Source organism: Zingiber officinale, chromosome 9A, assembly GCF_018446385.1.
Source record: "Zingiber officinale cultivar Zhangliang chromosome 9A, Zo_v1.1, whole genome shotgun sequence".
Lineage (NCBI taxonomy): Eukaryota > Viridiplantae > Streptophyta > Magnoliopsida > Zingiberales > Zingiberaceae > Zingiber > Zingiber officinale.
The window spans coordinates 126449693-126472158 of NC_056002.1; the positions used below are offsets into that span (position 1 = coordinate 126449693).

Genomic DNA, 22466 nt, shown 5'->3' on the forward strand with positions numbered 1-22466 from the left:
GGGAGCATCCATCAATATGTTTTATTGATAGTGGATGCTCTAGACACATGATAGGGGACTCATCAAAATTCTCATCACTTAAATATAAAAATAACGGTACCATTTTTTTTTTTTTGGTAATAGTGGTTTGTACAATTTGTGAATAATTTGAACTATCCAAATTTATCTCTTTTGTATGGTAATAGTGGTTTGATGTTTGTCCTCTCCCATACACTATTTAACTGTCCAAAGTTATTAGTCATCCGTGATTTATCTCTTTTATATTAACTTAGAAATAGACTTACAGGGATATTCAAGGTAAGCGAATCATCTTTTTACCACATACTTAAAAGTGTAAAAGAATTAATTAAATTGAACAATTTATAGAATCCATCGAATTTTTAAAATTCAGTTCAATTTATTTAAAATTTTAATTTTAAAAAAATCAATTAATTTGATTTGATTTATTCAAAATTTGATTTTTTTTAAAACATAGCTAATAGCTTAGTGTTTAATTTTTATTATTCCTCCAACCGAATAAACTAAATAAATTAATTTTTTTAGACAAATTAAATTTTTTAAATGGAAACCAAATTTTATTAAATAAAATTGAATTTTTATATCCTAATTAAATTTTTTTGATTAATTAGATCTTTAATCAAATTAATTAGTATTTTATTGGCTGAGCTTTTCAATTATTTTTAAAAAATCAATCAATTCAAAAATTTTAAATAATGTTCTCACTTCTCTGACATGCGTCAACTGTGACACTTTTTTTAAATTTTAAAAATTGAGTTTAAAATTGAATAAATTGCTGAATATTTTTTTAATAGATAATTAATATAATAACCTTGTACTGCTACTTCATCCCTTGTAAATACTCCCTAATTTATTTTAAGGGTAATTTTGCCTGCGGCCCTTATTGGCAAATAAATCTTTATATGTAGTCTCCATTCATGAAAATCTTTGTTTTTACTCCCCAATCAAACATCTTTACCTAATTGCCCATGATATTTTTTGATACAAAAGTCTAAAAATCAGTATAAATCCTCTTAAATTGAGTATATTAACTTAGAATCTAGTATATTTTCTATCAAATTGAGTACGATTCTTTTTTCACCTCAAAATATACTCGATTTTAGTTTAATGTGCTGAATTTAATAGGAATTATACTCATTTTTAGACTATTTGTACCGAAAAATATGAGGGTTAATTTTGATAGAAAATATATTCGATCCTAGTATAGAGTACTAGATTATAGTATAAAGTGTTGAATTTAACATGAATTATACTTATTTTTAAAATTTTTATACCTAAAAAATAAGAGGGACAATTTTGATAGAAAATATACTTGATTTTTAATATAAAGTATTGACTTTAAGAAGAATTATATTCATTTTTGGACTTTTTGTACTCAATTTTAGAATTGTTGTACCTAAAAAATTTGAGGAGTAATTTAGGTATCAATATTTGCATGAGGGAGTTGAAACAAATAATACTTTACATGCAGGGAGTGGAAACAAAATTTTTTGGACATGAAGATCAATAAATGATTTCAACTAAAAATTTTTTGGACATAAAATTAGATCAATAATTTTTTTATCAAAATTTTTGGTAACTAAAATTAATCCACTATTACCAAAAAAAAAAAATTAATAATTTTAACGGTCCCATACATAATAATTTTTTGGAGTTATAAAATTTTTTTTATGGAATTGAATTAATCACCCTTAAAATTAATCAATTAGATCAATAAATGATGTCAACTAAAAAAAACTCCAAATCTATTTTTTTTATTTCAATAAAAAAAAGTTAGGGTGCATTTAATTTGCACCGTTTTCATTTTCATTTTCTGGAAAACGCGCGTTTTCTAGAAAACAAAAAACGATTTTTTGTCATTCTCTGTTTTTCTAAAAAACGATAGCTAATTTTTTAGAAAACGTGCGCGAAAAACGTAAATCAAACATCGTTTTTCAGAAAATGCATATTTTTTAGAAAATAAAAATAAAAAACGCACGTATAATTCCTTCACGAAAATGAAAAAGAAAACCCTGTTCCATATATTATATTATTTAGGAGTAATAAGAACACCGAATTCCCAAGTCGATCGAACGTCCACACAGAAAGAGACGCCTCAACCTCAACGCACACGCAAAGCCGCAAATGAGACCGTCCGCAGAGTTGGCCACAACTCACGAGCAAAAAAATACACAGCTGTTGTTTTGTTTTCTTCTTCTTCCCACCGCTAATTAATTGGGATTTAAAGACGGATTCCACTCATCTCTGCTTCCATGATTGCCACTTTAGATGGCTAATTATTCTTCACAGATAATGGAATGGAACCGAATCGATTTTCAGGGGAAAAAAAAAGAGCAGAAAAGTTAGGCTGTTCACGCGCAGACATGTAAAGAATTAGTGTGCGAAACTGATGATGAAAGAGGAAGAAATGTCTCTCTGATTGGAAGGAACGAAGAAAATAAAAATGAAAATGAATGAATTGGATTGGATATCAGTGTTTGAGCTTTTGGATGACGACCTCGGTGTCGAGGCCGAAAGCGTCGACCTTGCGGGAGCGGACGAGGCGGGAGTGGTTGAAGAGGGCGAGGAGGCCGTCGACCCCGCCGAGGAGGTCGTTGGCGGAGTACTTGTCGCCGCGGCGGTGCACGGCGACGTGGAGCACGGCGAAGCCGCCGGGGCGAAGGGTGCGCTCGACCTCGGCGGCGAAGCGGTCGGGGTAGAGCGCGTGGTCGAAGACGTTGGAGAACTCGAAGTCGAAGGAGGCGTCGGGGAAGGGCTGGCGGTGGAAGTCGCCGCGCACGACGAGCGGCGGCGCGGGGGCGAGGTCCATGCCGACGGCGCCGGAGACGCCGAGGCCGCGCAGGGCGGCGACCTCCTGGCCGAGGCGCGCGCCGATGCAGAGCGCCGCGGAGGAGTTGGAGAGCAGGCCCTCGGCGGCGAGGTCGGAGAAAAAGCGGGTGAAGACGCGAACCTTGCGGTCCCAGTCGCGGGTCGCCCACACGCGGCGGAGGCGGGAGTCCAGCGTCTTGTTCAGCTGCAGCTTGACGTAGTCGTCGTAGGAACGGAAGGTGCGCCGGATGCGAACCAGAGGAGGAGGAGGCACCGTTTCAGAAACAGACGAAGTAAAAACAGAGGCGGTGGCCGTGGCCGTGGCCTTGGCCGTGGCGCTGGAGGAGAGAAATAGGCGGAGGAGAAGGAAGGAGGAGAGGAAGAGGAGGAGGAGGGAGAAGGGTTTGAGAAGGGGCCTCTTGGAGACGGAGTTCGACATGAACGATGTCAAAATCGGAGGAGAAGGAACGGCGACGTGGTGCTTGTGCTTCGATTCCTCGCCTCTCTCTCTCTCTCTCTCTCTCTCTCTCTCCCTCTCTCCCTCTCTCCGGCTCTGTTCCGCGGTGGAGGAGAAGGGAAGACGGCGATAACGACAAGTGGGCTGTCGCGTTGGAATTCTATTCTTTTTATGGCATAGTTTTAGTTGGGAGGTGGCTTATTGCGACAGGGTAGGCGTTGGGCGTTGGGTCATTGGACAGCCATAAGGGTGGTCCGGGACAACAAATACGCAATTTTTTTTAACTAATTCTTCGAATGATATTTTAACGCTCCGGAAAAATCAAAATAAGTAACAGAAATATATCGCTAAACTCTTAGCATCTTAAAATTTTATAGGAGTTGAAATAAATATAATCGGACGTATTTAAGTCTATAAATAATTTTAATCAAAATTTATTAATGGATTTAGATAAATTTCTGAGATTATAAAAAAATCTAACGGTGCATGAATTGCTTATTTCAATTATTTTAGAGAATTAAAATATTATTAGATGAATCAATTAAAATATGATCCGATCTCTCAGAACTTAAGTCTGTGATAGTATCAAAGATAATATAATTATCGTGGTACTAATTTTAAAATTCAACGTGATAGTAATTGTACATGTATAAAAAGAAAAGAAAATAGAGAAAAAATGGAGGGTAAAACATGAAAGGAAAAAAAAAAGCGAGATTGATCTAATAGAGGCATAAAATTAGGGGTGTAAATGAGCTAAGCCGCTCGTGAGCTATTCGAAGTTCGATTCGATAAAAGTTCGTTTGAGCTCATTTAATTAGGCTCGTTAAGATAAACAAACCAAGCTCAAGTTTCACAATATTCGGCTCGTTAGCTCGTGAACATGTTTGTTAAGCTCATGAATCAATTTTTAAATAAAAAAATAATAGTTTTGATATTGAATTTATAGATTTTACACTTTACTTATGAAAAATATAGACAAATATATTAAATTTATTGATTAGAATAAAATTATAAATTTTAACAAGAATATTATAATTTTTTTAAAATATATAATTTAGTTTTTAATGAATATTTAAATTTATAATTTATATTTATTAAGCTCGTTTAGGCTTTATAAAAGCTCGAATAAGCTCGTGAGTCATGAATATATTCGTTAAATAAAGATCGAGCTCGGCTCGATTATAAACGAGTCAAACTCAAACATCCAAGAGTTCGGCTCGGGTCGACTCGATTATACCCCTATGATAAAATTAAAAAAAAAAAAAACTGATATATTTTTGGTATTTTTAAAGTTTAGGATTAGGACGACTTTGAATCATTCTGAATTTTAGGTGCACTTTTTAGGGCAATCCTGTTTTCCTTTTTCTTTTTATATATTGAGTAAATAATGATAATTTTATGTGGCAAAAAGATAATTTACTGGTTCAGTATTTATGTCAACTAGTCTCTAAACTAACATAGAAAAAATAAATTATGAGTGATTACTATTAGACTAACTATTGACACTTTTAGATGTGAGAAAAAATAAATTTCTTTTTCAATTTCATCATTAACAATTTATTTTTATTTTCATTATTCTTGTTACACCTTATTTCACATGCATTTGTGAATCTATATATGATATTTGATGTGCATCGCAAATAAAGGATACTAAGTTTTTTGATCATATGTCTCAAGTATTTTATGATTTATCCTGATGACTGATGAAAAAACTTTGTCGGGTCAGGTCGGTCATCCCAAGGCTAGTCAATGAAATTAACTGGGTTTATCATTTTTTGATTACATCATTCTCTTATTGGCAAAGTCAAGATAATTGCCCTTGCATAGTGGTTAATTATAGATTTCTAATTTACCTCCCCACAAATAATTATGAGACCATTAAAGTGACGAATTCTATCATTTTTTATTGCTACAATTAATTGCATCGTTCCCTATCAATTCAAATCCAATAGAGCTCTCAATCCTTTGCACCCAGACGGGTCTATCAGTTGTAATGTTGCACATTAATACTAATCAGTGAGGGTCAGCATGACCGGCATGATTCCTCTGGTCAATTCAACATATAACTGAAAGATAATGAAGTACTCTCTGCGAGGGAGAGGAGCTCAAGAGCTGAAAGCGTTCACTTACTTCTGCCTTCTGCCTTCTGCCTTCTGCCTTCTGCCTCTAGATACTTCCCCTTTTATACGGGTGAGGCAAGCGATCTACGCATGGGCCAATGTAAAGCCACAATTACAATCTGCTAGAAGCATGGATTGGCATAGGAGACGTAGTCCAACAAGGACGCTAGGTCTATGTAGCGCACTTACCATTGTATGGAAGTCATCGCGCGTCAGTTTTTTGGACGTTAGTCTTGTCTAAGAATGACAATGGGTCAGATTGAAGTTGAATTTTATATTTTTCATCCCCATATCTATTGGGTATCGGATATTCATCATCATATTCATACTCATTAAAGGATCAAATATTTTTTAGACTAATAATTTTTCTTCTTTTCATCCAACTATCATCATTCAACCAAAAGAAATTAAAATGAACATTATATATATATATATATATATATTAGTAATCCCTCCATACCCTTCTCCATTTAGGTCAGATATCAGATCCTCAATCGAGTTCAGACGAAATTGGTATCCCTAGTCTTGTCCATGAAAATTGTTGTCAAGCCTATACTGAAGACATTACTATCAAAAACAATTAGACTTATAAGTCGGAGGGATTTGGTTCATGATCCCATCTAGAAGCGGTGAACCATGGACTACCGGTGAGCTAGTTGGGAGTTTGTTGAGAAGAAGACTTTGACAAGGGAACACCGAGGGACACTTGCAAACACCAACAGAAGGAGGAGGTAAAAAATCATTAGTAAGCAAGATGGGGGCGGTCCCTAGCACAGCTATTCTGATGATCAAGTCAGAATCCAGAAAGAAGAAGAACAGTGGCGTATTGAAAGAAAAGTAATGGACTTGTGTACCTGCACCAGTGGAGAAAGACCCCTTTTAAAATGCCTCTATAATCTATGTTTTTAATGAGGCATTATATCACTACTTGATAATATGTCTAATCACCTTGTTTCCACTATATCCTGTAGTCTTATCGTAGGTATGAGCGAGTGTTGTGTATATATGCAAAGATATAATTTTCTGACATTCTGACAAACTCATGTGTTGTATTAATGGTAAGACGGGCTCATAGACCAAAAGGCCTATTGGGCTGCCCAATTAGGAGATGGGCCACGGATAGGGGGCAGTCTTTCATGAGAGTGAATGGGCTATGATAATGTCCTAGAGGAGGGTTGGGCCCCGTAGACAACCTGCAGAATGGGGAGTTAGACCCTGAGAGATTATTCGATCGGCATTAGCCAATCGAGAGATGAGGGGGAGCAAATCTCCATGGGTGTACAGTAGAGTTGGGGAGCTAGGCCCCTGAGAGCTAGTCCGATCCGGAGGTGAGGGGGAGCAGAATCCTGTAGGCGTCCAAGAGAGTTAGGGAGCTGGGCCCTTGAGATCTTGTCCAATCGACATTTGTCGATCATGAGATAAGGGGGAGCAGAGCCCCATAGGCATCCGAGAGAGTTGGGGGGCTAGCCCCTGAGAGCCCATTTGATTGGCATTAATCGATCAAGAGATGAGGAGTCCCACCGGGTAGGTTACTTGTCTTATCTTAGACTTTGACTGTCATCTACCCGACCCACTAACCTTCGGACCCCCTCTCCTTATTCGATGTATCACAAGTCTTCTCTTCAAGTTTAGTCAAAGGAAGCCCAGGACCGACTGACTAGACCCCCTCACAGCTTTAGTTTCCTGATCAGATCCTTTGTCATGACTAACGCCATTCTACTTATGCTTACTGTTGAAGCTTATCCTCCTCGAATATGAGCATGTCAGATGCCATAAATGTACGGTAATGGGAGGTGATACGCATGATGGCATATCATAGTAATAATTTGTTGGTTACATCTATCATAAATATTCTTTCCTACGGGGCCACGTGGCCTACCCATGCCCGATTTTTTAATTCCTGAAGAGAGGTCTGATGATTAAGCTGCTAGCAGTTTTGTCTTTTTGATCGGATGGCTACAGTAATTAACCTGCCCTTCTGCCCTTCAGATCGGATAGCTGTGCTTCAACCTCCTAGGTTTATAAGCTTTACTCGTCAAGGGTTTTTGGCCCACACGTTCTTCTCCTTCTCAAGCGCTCACGTCTGCTGTCGTGATTCCTTCCTTAGGTTTTCGACCCTCTTCTTCACCAAGTTCTCCTTAACTCTGTGTCACTTTTTTCAAATCATAGCCCTTAATGCTCCATTGCACATTTATATTCTATGGTACACCTCCACTCTCTTTGATTTTAATGGCGAGGAGGTGGACAAGATCTGGCTCACCTTCGAGCTTCCTCAAGATTACCACATTATCATCCTCAACACTCTCGATCGTCCCCATCTTCCTCCCTCAGGTTATATTATCTTTTTCAAAGACCAGTTCCTAAGGGATCTTTGCTTCCCCATTCCTAGCTTTTTCTCGAAAATATCCCAATATTTTCACATTCATCTTCAACAGTTGGCTCCCAATTCCATTTGGTTGCTGTGTGGCATTGTTATCCTCTTCGATTGTATCACATCCACCTAACTCCTCGTATTTTTTATTTTTCTTATTACCCTAAAAAAATCGAAGGTGGAGGTTTTCATTCTCCAAGCTTGAATGAAAGTAGTCTTTTTCGATAAGATGTCCTCTTTGAATAAGGGATGAAAGTCACGTTATTTTTTCATCCAACCGGATTCGCTTGTATCCTAGCCAACCATCTGGAAAATGGAGCTACCCGCTATACCAAAGTTGGGTGATTTACGTTGGGAGTCCACCTTCGTTTCAGCATCACAAACACTGGTCGGTCTAAAGTTCAATATTCAAGTTGCTCCATGAGGGCATTCTCTATATTTTTCGACTGACTCCAATCATGGTCGGACTGCCCTTCAACTTTGGTAAGGAACTCAAACTCACTTTGATATTATAGCTAATCAAGGTCATTTTTCACCTTTTTGCAGCTATGACCATGTGGAAGGCTACTGTAGCTGAGACCCTAAAACTCGACGAGGCTAAGATGAACCAGGACGGGAAAGCTGAGTTGGAAAAGCGCGACCCCGAGCCGATTGGCTCCACAGCAAGGTTAATACAATTAAGTAGGAGGCTAGTGGGGCAAGGGTAGTGATGCGACAGCAGGTACTGTGAGCTGCCACCACCCAGGTCTTCTATGGTGCCCATGCGGGTGTCCACGAAGTCTAATGAGACCCTCAAGATTTGACACGAGAAGTAGATCGACGACCCCCTCCACCTAGGCTCCTCCAGCGGTCCCTTTGACGTGCCCACTATTTGTTCAAGGGGAACCCCCAATATCTACTCTAAAAGACTAGTGGCCAAGTGGCTCGGGCTTGACTCCAACCAATCCATCCAGTAGTTAGATTCCAGTCGAGCCCCCTTACCTTCTCAATCGACTGGCCCTATTGTTGCCCAACCACTTTCCATCCTTTCACTTCCTCCGACCGACACCATCCTCGGGGCTTCCCCCTCCAGGCCCAGTTCATCCCGTGGGCCTATTTTAATGAAAATAAACACAACATTTGGGATGTCTTCCCAGAGGGGGTCAGTTGTGTCCCGTTCAGATCCACCTATAGCCCAACTTCTCATCAGGATGAGGGGTAAACTTATCAAAGCTTAGGAGGAGGCAATCGGTCGTCGAGCAAATTGGTAGACGGATTCGCCTAAGACATAATTGGGGTATGTGCTTAATTTCAAGAGAATGCCCTTGCTTCTCTTTAGGATAATCTGTAGTATCTTTATACTTTTTTTTTTGTCAATTTTGGACCATGGGGACAACCCTCTATTATAAATTAGCCGACCTGGACTGAGCAACCCAGACACTAAGAAAAAGAATGGGGGGTGGGGGTGAGTCCAGCCAGGCTCCTCCTAATCAGGTCTTGAAAGAGTTGGCTAAGCTAAAGGATGAGGTTGTAGGCAAGCGAAGCTGTTAATAAAATTCCAAGAAGGTCATCCTTGAGGAGGAAGAGAGGGTTGCTAGCCAATTGACCATCATGGAAAGGCTCCAAGCTAATCTATAGATCTATGAATCCCGGCTCAAGTATGAGAGAACTCGGAAGATGAGGGTCTTATCGGATTTATACAAGAAAATCATTGAGGCTAAGGCCATTTTCCTTAGGTTGAAAGAGATTAACACAACTTATGTGACTGAGCTGGCAAGGAAGATGGTCAAGGTAGTGCATGTCCAGGAGCCATAGAAGGCCTTGGAGGCTCAAGGAGTCGAACTAGAGGCCTTGAAGGTAGAAATAACCAATTACAAGGCTGGGGAAGCCTAGTGCATCGAGACCAAGAGGGTAAAGTGCCTCCGCCCTACTGAATTCAATGGGCTTCTAAGCAGGAGGACCATAAAAATGTTCTCCTACGGAATTGAGGGAGCCATAAAGCAATTTTGCAAGGTTGAGTATCTGACGACGAAACTCCTTGAAAACTTCATCATTTTTTATAACATCCTGGATGACACTTTTTCCGACTTCGCTTAGCCTACCTTTCTACTAACTCTTGTACCCTTTGTTTTGTCTTATAAATCTTGTACTTGAGTTGCTGATAGAAATTATTGGAAGATCTTGGCCTTTTACCTTTTCTTGATAAGTTAAAGCCTTTATGTGTCAACTAGGGTACTGGTCGAGAAGACTTAGTGCTGAGCGACTTAGTGTTGAGCGAGCGGCGATCTTAATGTCGAGCGAGGAATGGAGTTAGTGTCAAGCAAGCAACAACTTTAGTGTTGAGTGAGTAGTGAAATTAGTGTTGATCGAGTGAGTGGCAAAATTAGTGTTGAGGGAGTGATTAGTGTCAAGCAAGCGGCAAATTTAGTGCCGAGAGGACAGTTGGGACCACTCTTATAACTTGCAGTGGATGCGAGAGTCTAGAGACTTTATCGATCGGAAGGTCATTGAGGCACGTGGGACCACACTTATAACTCTCAACGGATGCGAAAGTCTAGATGTTTACCGACCGAAAGGTCATTGGGGTACATAGAGACCACGCTTATAACTCACAGCTGATGCAAGAATCTGAATGTTTTGGTGACATCGAGGGAGAACGTTTTTGCATTTTTTTTTACCTAGGGTGAGAAGAGTACATGTTACAGTATATATTTTCCTTAGTAACCCAAAACTACCCTTAAGTCTTGTAGGGCTACAAATAGTTGCACTCCATGGTCAATCCAGCCTCACCGGAATTTTGAAGGTAGTTGGCTCGAGAAATGATCTTTTGAACAATTTTATAAGGTCCGCTCCATTGGGATTCCAACTTATTAATGTCTCTGATTGGCTTGACTCTTTTCCACATCTCCTTCTTGAAAAAATCGACGGACAACATGTCAATTGTAATTTTGCCTCATCCACTGTCAGTAAGATGTTAGCTGGGCGGATGTCCTCTCTCGGGTTTCACTGATGAAATCAAACTCCAATAGACATTGATCGATATTATCTTGATCATACAACAATCTGCAAGTGAAATCTTCACCTACCTTGACAGGAACTACTGCTTCCCTGTCATCGACTAAGTGAAAAGATATCATCCTAGTGCTCTCCTGCAAGGTGGTCTAGTATACCCACAAAATACTTGCCAGTTCCTCTACCCAGTTGCCACCCACATGATCGAGTTTGATTTTGAGTCCTCAAATAATTTTTTGATTTATATCTATAAGTACCCCAGATGAGTTTTGATGTAATCAACCGAGTTAAGTCAGGCTCTGTGATTTAATCCCTTGTGTCTAAGTGTGCAGGGACTTAAGAACATAAGAAGTTGAGCGAAAGACACAGCGAGCGAGAAAGATGGCACGAGAAGTGAGTCGACGGGCTCGATGCATCCAAGGGATGAGAAGCTGTGAAAGAGTACACCAATGGACAAGAAGGACCTGCACAGAGCTTCCGAGTGATAAAAGCCGGGGAGGAAGACTGTCTGAAGAGAAGGCTGAAAGTTTGGAGAATGTCAAAACCCTCACACAATTCTTGAATTCTACGCTCTGGAAATTACCGCCTATTATCTGGGATAAGATTTTGGGGGATTCAAACCGGCATAAGATATATTGACCCATAGGAACTTAATGACTGCATGCTCAGTATTCAGGTCAAAGATTCTACCTCCATCCATTTAGAAAATAGTCGACTACCATGAGTATAAACTTCTTCTGAGCGAGGGCAGTCGAGAAGGAGTTCATGATATTCATCCCCCACTAATCAAAAGGACAAGAGACCAGAGATGTCTTCATGGGCTCGGTTGGTCGATGAGGAATGTTCTGATGCTTTTGACAAGAAACTCAGGTGGCCACCAGCTGAGCGGCATCAACCTACAAAGTAGGCTAGAAGTATCCTTCCAATAATATCTTTCATGCAAGCCTTCAACCTCCTTCATAACTACCGTAGTAACCCTAATGAATTTCTTGAAAAATATAGCCAATGTCATTTGGTCCAATTCACTTAAGCAATGGGCCGGGCGAGAGAAAACTCGTTTATATAGATGATTCCCTATTAGAGTGAAGCAACTGACCCTCCTCTTGACATCTCAAGCCTACTCCATGCCAACCGGTAAGATTTCATGCTAAAGATAGCAAATCAACGAAGCCTGCCAATCGATCAGCTCTTCTGTATTTACTTGCAGATTGATTTGGTCTATCAGCAAGGTTTGCGCTACAAATGTGTCCAAAACCTAGGTGGATAATGAACTTGTCATTTTTGCTAATTCGTCTACTTTCTAATTATCCACTCGGACTATCTTGTGTAAAGTGACCTCCAGGAAATCGGCTTTCAACTTCTCATACGCTTCTATGTACATTTGGAGCCGCTCACTGTTAACTTCAAAATTTCTAGCCAACCGTTGGGCTACCAATTGTGAATCCGAGTTAATTACCACCTGAGTTGCTTCCATGTGTTTTGTTGCTTGAAGTCTGGCTAGCAAAGCTTCATATTATGCCTCATTATTGGATGCTCTAAAATTTAGTTGAATGGATAATTGCATCATATCTTCTTGGGGGAGATATTAATAAAACCCCTACATCACTGCCCTACCGAATAGAGGATCCATCAACGTATATTCTCTAAGTGCCATCTTATTCTAGATTGTGAACTTCAATCAAGAAATTGACCAAGGCTTGGACCTTGATAGTCATTTGGGGCTAATATTGTATGTCATATTTACTTAGCTCCATAGTCCACTTGATCAGTCTCTCTGAAGACTCTAGATTTATCAACACCCTGTCCAATGTGCTATTAGTGATGACTATGATAAGGTGGGAGATAAAATAGGGTTGTAAGTGGTAAGTGGTCAAAACTAGCCCGTAACCTAGTTTTTCAAGAGCGGTATACCAGTATTCAACACCCTTTAATAGATGACTCAGAAAATATACAGGTTGTTGTACATTGTTGTCTTACCTAACTAGCACCAATCCCACAACTTCTTCGATAGCCAATATATAGACATAATTGCTCTTCAATCACTGACTTAGAGAGGGATGGTATCATTACTAAGTATTTCTTGAGCTCGGTGAAGGCTTTTTCATAATCTTCGCCCCACTGAAATTTAATAGCTCAACAAAGTATTTGAAAAAAGGGAGGGTTCAGTCAGCTGACTAGGAGATAAATTGAGAGAGTACAATGATCTAGCCTATCAGTCACTGGGCTTCTTTGAGATTTTACGGAGCATTCAAATTTCTGAATGCTTAGATTTTTTTTGAGTTAACCTTAATTCCTCACTCAGCGATGATATACCCGTGGAACTGACCTCCCCTTGCTCCAAATAAGTACTTATTTGAATTCAACTTCAGCTCATATTTCTACAGAGTGTTGTACGTTTCTTCTATATCTAGAATTAAGTTTGTCTCTCAAGTGGACTTGATTAGAATATCATCCACACATATTTCAATATTTCTTCCAATCTACTATCGAAAAATTTGTCCATAATTCTTTGATAGGTTACCCTTGTTTTATTTAGTTTGAACAACATAATATTGTAGCAGAAAGTATCGTCGAAGGTAATGAAAAAGGGCAGCCCGTTGCACGAATCTCTCGCTATACGGGATCCCGGGGAAGGATCCATTGTACTCAGTCTTACCCTACTTTTTGCAAGAAACTGTTTCCAGTCAAAGGTAATGAAGCTAACTTTTTCTTGATCTTCTTAAGCAAGGGGGATTTGGTGTATCCTTTATAAACATCCAACATATAGATCAGCTTACTCCTTGAAGTGGAATCAACAATATAATCAATGCGGTGGAGCAAGTAACAATCTTGGGACTTTCTTTGTTGAGATCCTTGAAATCAATGCAGACTCACCATTTGTCGTCGAATTTGACCACTCGGACTATGTTGGCAAGCCAAGCTGGAAATTGCACTTCCCTGATAAGCCCAGCTTCCATCAGTTTGTTGACCTTCCCTCAGATAATCTTGTTCTGATCCACCCTCGTCCCTTTTCTTTTGTTTGATTGGTCAGACACCAGGAGGAATATGAAGTGTGTGCTCCATCACAGATGGAGCGACACCCATAATTTTCTGTGGTGACCAAGCAAAAACATCTCTATTACGAGATAAGCATGCCACCGGGCTCTCTTTTATTTCTGGGAGAAGATCGGTTTCAATCCGAGTGACTTCTTCTGGTCGATCAAGGTGGAATTTCACTTCCTCTAGCTTTGTCCGTTGAGATAAGGGCTCTTCTTGTATGGTACGCACCCTTGTTGCTTTGGTTTTGTCAGTCTTGCGTGTCTCTATTTTGATCATATCCATGTAGCACTTTGCACTACTAGCTGATCTCCCTTTACTTCCCCCATTTGACCTTCTACCAGAATTTTTATTTTTTGGTAAAAGGTGGAGATCGCCGCTCAAAACTCATGTAGGTCAGGTCTTCCCAGGATGACATTGTATGTCGATGCAACATCCACCACTATAAATCTCTGGGTCCTCATTAGGGGCTCAACTCCCAAGGAGATAGCCAGTCAGACTTGGCTGAGTGGTTGTACTTCATTTCCTACGAATCCATATAAGGCAATGGCCATAGATTGGATCTCCCTTGGTTAATCTACATCTTGCCAAAGGCTATCTTAAAAAGGACATTAATTGAACTTCCCGTATCCATAAAAACTTTGACCACCTCGGAATTGGCGATGATGACCTTGATGATCAAGGTATCATCATGGGGGAGTTCTATCCATTCGAGGTCTTGGGCCCAAAGCTGATATGGGAGCCTTCTATTTGCTCCCACCTAGAATTGACTGCATGGATTTCGAGTCGACGACCATGAGTTTTTCATGCCCGATTAAAATCTCTATCAGTGGGACCTCCTAAAATCATGTCAACCCTTCTTACAGCAGCATTATTTTAGTTTTCTTCTTGGCTAGGGTTGTCGGGATGCTTTGTGGTTGTGTATTGGATGGTCAGCTAGCTATTATGGGGCTTAGCACCGAAGGCATGATCAGTTGTGGAGCAATTTAGGGAGGCGGTTGACCTTGTTTAGTCGCTTGGTGACAGTCCTAGGCATGCTGATGAAATCTTGAGTATTGTAGATTTTAGTTCTGTGTTAAGTACAAAAAGTAGGTATCTAGTGATGGAACTTGGCAAATGAGGTATGTGTCATTTCCACATGTTACACTATCCTTCCTTTCCAAGCCGCGGGGAGAGGACTTGGTTGGAGCTCTTTGTGTCGCATGGGAGGAGGAGGAGTCTTCCTCTCAGCTTGGAAGGAGGGTGCAGGAGCAGGTACCTCTTTTTTTTGTGCGGCTTGGGCTCCTTCCAAGTTGATGTATTTGACCATTAGGCCCAACAAACTGTCAAAGTCTTTGGAGGGCTTTCTCACTTGAGATCAAAAAAAATCTCCATCAATGAATCCTTGAGGAAAGACACTCGCCAATATTTCAGATGTGGCAGAAGAAACATTCATAGCTACCTGGTTAAACCGCTTTATGTCTTCAAGGACTCCTTTGCCCCCTACTTAAGAGTGAAGAGGCTCGAATTGGTTTTATGGTACCTTCGGCTCCTGGCAAAATAGTGCAAGAGAGCCCTTTTGAAATCTTTGAAGCATGTAATAGAACCATCAGGAAGCTAGTCAAACCACCTCTGTGCCGAGCCAGACAGGGTTGTTAAAAATGCTCGCCATTTAATATTGTTCGTGTACTGGTGCAATAAGGCAGCATTTTTAAATCGTCGAAGGTGGTCTTCAAGATCGGTGAAGCCTCCATACTCTCCAACCGGGAGAGATCAGAAATAATAGGGCAGCTTGTCTTCAAAGATCTCCTGAGAGAAGGGCACACTTGGTCGTTCAACGGAATTACTAGCGACGAGGGCCTTCCCATGCTTGGGATTGCGGGGAGGTGAATCTCCAATCGAGGATGCTTGGGGCAGCTAGGGTTTAGCTAAATCCTTTGCAGGCACTCGGAGCAGGGCCTTGGGGAACTCAATCTATTGTCTTGGCTTGGACCTTCTATCAGTAGCCTGTGACCCTTAAGATGATGTTGTAGGTGCTTTGGAGAGAGGTGGCTCTGCTGCTTGTTGCTTTTGCACCAACGTTTGAGCTTGGCTATTACTAGCAAGTCGAAATCCTCTTGTGACAAGGTGACGGTTGTAAACTTTCCAGTGTGGTCCATCTTCATGTTCCAGATCAGGCGGAGATGTTCCCATAGACGACGTCAAATTTAATCTCATCTAAAAGCGATGAGTTATGGACTGCCAGTGAGTTGGTTGGGAGTTTGGTAGGAAAAAGACTTCGATAGGGGAACACCGGCAGACGCCTGCAAACACCAACAGAAGGAGGTAAAAATCATCAGTAAGCAGGCCAAGGGAGAGTTCCTGGCACAACTACTCAAACGATCAAGTAAGAATCTCAGAAGAAGAAGAACAATGGTGTAATGAGAGAAAGGTAATGGACTTGCGTACTTGTGCCACCAAAGAATAACCCCTTTTATAATTCTTCCTGTAATCTCCATATTTAATAAGGTATCATATCATACTTGATAATTTGTCTAATCACCCTGCTTCAACGGTCTCCTGCAATCCTATTGTAGGTATGGAGGGGTATTGTGTATCTGTGCGAAAATATAATCTTCTGACTTTCTGACAAACTCATGTGCTGTATTAATAGTGAGACGGACTCATGGGCCAAAAGGCCCATTAGGCTATAAGTCAAGATATGGGACATGGACAGGGGGCCCAATCCTTTATGAGGGGTTAATGAGCTATGATAGTGTCCTAGATGGAGGGTTGAACCCCATAGACAATCGGCAAATTGAGGAGTTGGGGCCCTAAGAGTTTGAACGATCAACATTAGTCGATCAAGTGATAAGAGGAAGCAAGGCCCCGTGTCGTTTGACGGAGTTGAGGAGCTGGGCCCTTGAGAGTTTGTCCGATCGGCATTAGCTTATTGGAAGATGAGGGGGAGTAGAGCCTCGTAGGCGTCCGGGAGAGTTGGGGAGTTGGGCCCCTGTGAGCTCGTCCGATCGACATTAGCCGATCGGGAGATGAGGGGTTATAACGGATAGATTACTTGTCCTATCTTAGACTTTGACTGCCACCTACTTCGGTCTGCTGACCTTCGGACCCCCTCCCCCTATTCATCGTATCAATTCAAGAGTGATATTCCCAAATGGGGATGACCTGAGTGTGACATGTAGAGGACATTCCCGATCGAGAATACTCCTTCACACTAGCTAGTAGCTAGGGCTTTCCAAGAATGTTCCTGAACGAGATGTTCCCAAGCTAGTATAAGGAGATAAGCTTGCGTGATTTTTCCTAGAGATTTTCGAACAGGGTTGTTCCCAAACTACTATGAGATAGCAAGCCTATGCGGTCTTTTCAAGGATGATTCCGAACAAGGATGTTCCCAAATAGTACAAGGCGGCAAAACTTTCCGGTCTTTTCAAAGATGTTCCTAGACTGGGAAGTTCCTAAGCTAGTACAATGTGGCAAGCATGTGTGATCTTTCCAAAGATATTCCCAAGCATGTGCAGCCATGCTGGGATGCTCCAAGCTAGATTGTGTGTCCGAAGGTCTGTCTTCAGGCTCCATCTCCTCATCTCTCCGTGCTTGGGAGGGTCACTCGGTTCCATGCTTCACCGTCATTAGGCGAATATTAATCTTCGACTGCCGCCATCTGAGGTTTAGACAAAACTCGAGTCTCAAGGACGCAACCCTTCTCTATCAAGTCCTCAATTGGGACGCATGCACCCGCCCAGGTGTATCCAACTAGAGATTAAAAAAGATATTTTTTACAAAACTCATGAAATATATCTCTTTATCATATTTTTTTTCCCCAAACTTATTCCATTTTCCTGTATGAATCATGCACCTTATAATCTTTGTACTAGTGTCGTGAATCCTATATATTTTGGCACGCAACTATATGTTCTCGCCAAAATATGATTTAATATTAAAATACAGTTGAAACTAATATAAGTGGCCTCTTATAGTTACATAAAATGTATTCAAAAATAATATATTTTGTAAGATGTCGTAATAAAATAATAATAATAATAAGGTTTAATGGACGAATGACCTTAATGAAATTTTCTGGGAATTTTTCAGAACTCGTATGATATATTTTGTGGGGATGAATTTATAGGCTGGGAAAAACCTGTTTAGAATATCAAATAAGTGGGAGTTGTTTAAGGATTTAACTTAAAGTTAAGTTGGTTAAAAACCCTAAGCTTATAAGAAAAGCTACAGTGTCCTATTCGATTCATTTTCTATGCGGCCCTTCTCCTTTTCACCACCACCTAATCCCCTTCTCTTCATTTTCCACTGCCACCACTTTCTCTGGCCATCATCGGCGAACTTCTGTGCGCCACCGGCCTTGGGCAAGAAACCGTGGGGATGTCCCCATACGTCGTTTACCTTTTTCCCTCTTGATCTCTCTCTTGTGCTCGAAACCGCTCCCTCTCCCTTCCCCTATCTGCATCGCTGCCATTCCATCATCGGATCACCACAAGCCACTGGCCCTTCGTCGGTGCCAAGTTTGGCCATCGTCATTCCTCCTTGTCCCGACTTGGCACCACAGCAACTGCCGTCGAGTTCCGTTCTTCCTCCTAATCTACTTGGTGACACCATCTCCCACACAACGTCACTGTATCTGAACACCCTAACTCTGATTATCAGACCCTTCTATCCCAGCCAACCATTGCTGGTGACTATGCCCTCACTCTCAATTCCCTCTACGCTGAGAAGCTTGACACCGGCTATAATTTGACCCCAGGCAGTCAACTGTCTCCACCTAGTTCCCTCTGTCGGCCACTCTTCTGCCTAAGATCCAGTGTTGGACCTCACCTCCTGTTCCAATGTGAAGTTGCTGGGTGTCTTCCAAGCACCACTGATCCGGCCAGATCCTAGGATCAATTAAGGTAAATCTTTAGTTTAAGAAGTTAATTGATCAGTAACTAGAGTTTTCCCGGATTGGTTTGGGACTTGATTTAGTAATTTGAGAAATTATATCGTTAGCTAAATTACACTTGGTTGCAGGTCCTGGATATGGGACGAGCTAGGTACCTTGGGATTTTTCTGATACGATTTCCTTTTTGAGGCGGGTACCTTTGACTTATCTTCTTTTGATATTGTCATTACGATATGCATAGTATGTTATAGCCAGTAGTAATTGTTATGTTTATATCTGCATTCGTATGTCACTACTTTATACCTGTGGTATGCCTTTATTTTTATCTGTTACGCATTTAGGCCTATATCATCTTGATTCTTGCCTTGTGTACTTATATTCATAGAAGTAGTGACATACAATGCATTACTGGGTACAGGACTAGCTACTAGTTATACCTGACATGTGTACCTAGACATTATGATACCTAGTTTATTGTTATGGATTCATTGTTCTTTTTGGTACATATTAGATGGAGGCGCATATTGTCAGGTGTTACATGCTTTAGTGGCATGCACCATCTTGCATGATTGCATGCTGAGCAATTGTCGACTTCTTTGTAGTTGAGCATATCGCCAGTTACATGATCTGCACACACAACCACTCATGGGTTAATGGTACATCAGGCAGGGTGTGTGCAGTTGCTCTGTCAGGACTCCGCTCGACCACTCATGTGTAGTGGTGACGCAGCGTGGTAGCGGACAGAGATCCCTCCTCTTGACTATGACACGGGGAGATGAGAGCTTCGGCTCCCCCATTTTAGTTGGGGTAGGAGGATAGGTGTACTCCGACAGCATCCTGTCCACTCGATCACTCAGGAGTAGTGACGATAGAGTGCACAGTTATCATAGCCCTACCCACTCGACCTCATCATCGCGATGACGGTGGATGACTGACGTCAAGGGTGACCATGTCATTTGCACAATATTGCACGGATTGCATTTATTTGTGTGTGATTGCTGCATTTTGGTGGCTACATATGATTGACATGCATACAGGAGACATTGTATATTTAGCCTGACAATCCTACATCTGTTTGTATGGCTCACACCCTTATGTCTGGATAGGAGGTCCTGGTGAGTATAGTTTTTCTCCGTTGTTCAGTTTTGCATTACCTTATATTGTTCAAGAGACTGTACTGCATAATTATTATTGATAGTTATATTTTACTATGCATGTCTGCTCGATACCCGCTGAGTTCATTAAACTTACTCCGTTGATTTATTCCTATTTCAGATTGAAGCCGTCAGGAGGTTCCAGACTAGCCCCTTTCCATGTCACGATGGTTTCTATTTTTGGTCTTTTGTTTCCTTGCTATGTGACTTATAACTAGTGATATGTAGTTTTTACACCCGTGGATTTTTATATTGAGGTTGGGTATGCTACCCTCGTTTTCCGCTGCGAAGATTTTCTAGGTGGGTTGATTTTTCCTTGTTGTAGTGGAGTAGGTATTATATATATCTGCGATGTTTTAATACCATTTTACTTCTTTTCGTATTATGTTCTTAGTCGGAGGCTGTCTTTATTAAACTGCGTGGAATGTTTTATTTACTTTATGATATATGTTCCGATCGTGTTGGCTGAGGATTGTGAGACCCTGAGAGCTATGTATTTCCGAATTCATATTGTCACCGGTACAGAGGAGATGTTGTCAGATTTTCGTCGGCTGGGACCCGAAGCCGACCTCCAAAGTATTTGTCCCTACTACTGAGAATTCAAACTTTAATTCTCTTATTTCTTCCCCGAAATGCTTTACCATGGCAGACACATCTATGGGTGGCGATGCTTAATTATTGCATAGAAATATCTTTGTTGATGGGATTTTGTGTGTGTGTGTGTAGCTTCATATTTTTGCCATAGAATTGTGTTTTGGTTAAAAAAAACATAATTTTGTGTAAAAGGAACCCATTTATATCCATCTTTTGTATGGTATATCCTTTGCCAATTTTACTTTGCCATGCTGATCAATCCCTCTATCATGTTCATGTTTTATCACAGACATCAAAGCATGATTCTGTTCAGAGGTGAAACTCATACATTCATGCTAGAATTTTGTCTAATCTAATGGTATAGTGAAGCTTAACTATTGAGTTAAATATGTTGTGTTTATTGAGATTTTTTTTATTGCACAGATCTATGTTTTGACACAAAAATATACTTTAGTTAAAATATTATTCTATATCAAAAATATATATTCATGTGTATGGTTTTGGTCCGTCTTTCGACTATTCTACACTACCAAGTTGACCACTCCCTTCGCATGTATATTGCTTGTGAAATTCATTAAATACTTAATGTGCAACTAGATTTAAATTTAGTATGTTTAATTGGTTATTTAAACTCTTGCTATGATTTTAGCCAAAACATCCTTTTGTGCAGGGCTATAACTTTGAAAACGTTTATTATTTCTGAATCTTATAGCTTTAGTGACCCCTTCCAACAGCCTGATACATAAAGCTCCCATAAATACAGGATCTCAAAAGAATCTATTATAAATAATCTTACCCTACTTTGTAAGATGTTATTTTCAAACTCGAACTTGTGACCTCTAAGACACAATAACAATTTACCGTTCCACCAAGACTTCCCTTAATTATATGGCTCATTGTGGCATTCAACAATATTTTTTCCGAAATTTGATTTGTTACCAAAATAGAGCTATAACTTAACCAAAAATAATAATAATCAAATATCTTATCATTTTTGTGGATCTTACAACGAAGAAATAATTCTTGATAGTAATACCACATCTTATATTATATAGTCATACTATATATATTTACTAGATCTTTTGAATATCCATTATACACCATATATTTAAGAAAATTGCAAGATCATCGATTGTGATCGAAAACATTTGATTAGTTAGTATAAAAGCATCACTGACCCAAAACATCTACCAGTTAGCAATGGTCACAACTAGGGTATTAACAGAAACCATAATTTTGATGCCCTCCGTTATTATTGAAGTCACATCATCAACTATCACAAGATCCAACTACTCTTGATGTTACATCACCCATTTTGATGACTGATGATCTCTCTCCCAAAAACATACATGCTCATAATTCCAATCTCTAATCATAATCACAAGTGCACCATCATGATTGTATTATTTTGCTTTAACTTTGTTCGCCAAAGCTCCTATCCCATAAGGAATTGCATTAGCTTGATGCTTTAGATGTGTTAAACTTCCATAAACATTTACTTTAGAGCTGTTTAGCACAAAATCCATTCTTTCTAATTCCTTGATTCCTGCAATGTGGTCCCCTCGGATGGGTCTAGTGGCTAGCACATGAGGTGTTATCATAATGAGGTTTGGGATTCGAATCTCGACAAAAGTCAAGATAAATACATTCCTTATGTGTTAGTCACTATTCCAAAGGCTAATAGCCACCCGTGATTTACCTCCTCCGTATTGACCTTGGGACGGGTTGACAGGGGCGCTAGAGGCGAGCGTATTCGCCTTTTTTGCCACAATTGATTCTTGCAATGTGTGCAACATACATCTAGAATTCGAGTGTGAGTAGCTCTCCATGATATGCTACACGAATTCATCCTAAAAACACAAGATCAATTCAAAGGCATTATGTCACAAAGATGGTGTTACCTCCTATATCATATGATCAAGAACAAGTCTTGCCAATGGTCTAGATGTAGTTAGGAAATGTTATCACACATTTTACCCAGTCTAATTAGGAAGAAAGTTTCCATTGAACAATGATGATAGCGAAGCATAATGGATTTGTTGAA

General features: G+C 40.2%; 1 protein-coding gene across 1 annotated transcript; it reads right to left on the reverse strand.

Moving 5' to 3' along the window:
- Positions 1 to 2411: 2411 nt before the first annotated feature.
- On the reverse strand, positions 2412 to 3531 carry LOC122021768. Its single transcript, XM_042579926.1, has one exon. The coding sequence runs from the start codon at positions 3263 to 3265 to the stop codon at positions 2489 to 2491; it is 777 nt and encodes a 258-aa protein (XP_042435860.1). The 5' UTR covers positions 3266 to 3531; the 3' UTR covers positions 2412 to 2488.
- Positions 3532 to 22466: the final 18935 nt, after the last annotated feature.

What these genes read in the sequence shown, in the direction of transcription:
- LOC122021768 (XM_042579926.1), bottom strand. Translation starts at nt 3,265, where the DNA reads ATGTCGAACTCCGTCTCCAAGAGGCCCCTTCTCAAACCCTTCTCCCTC.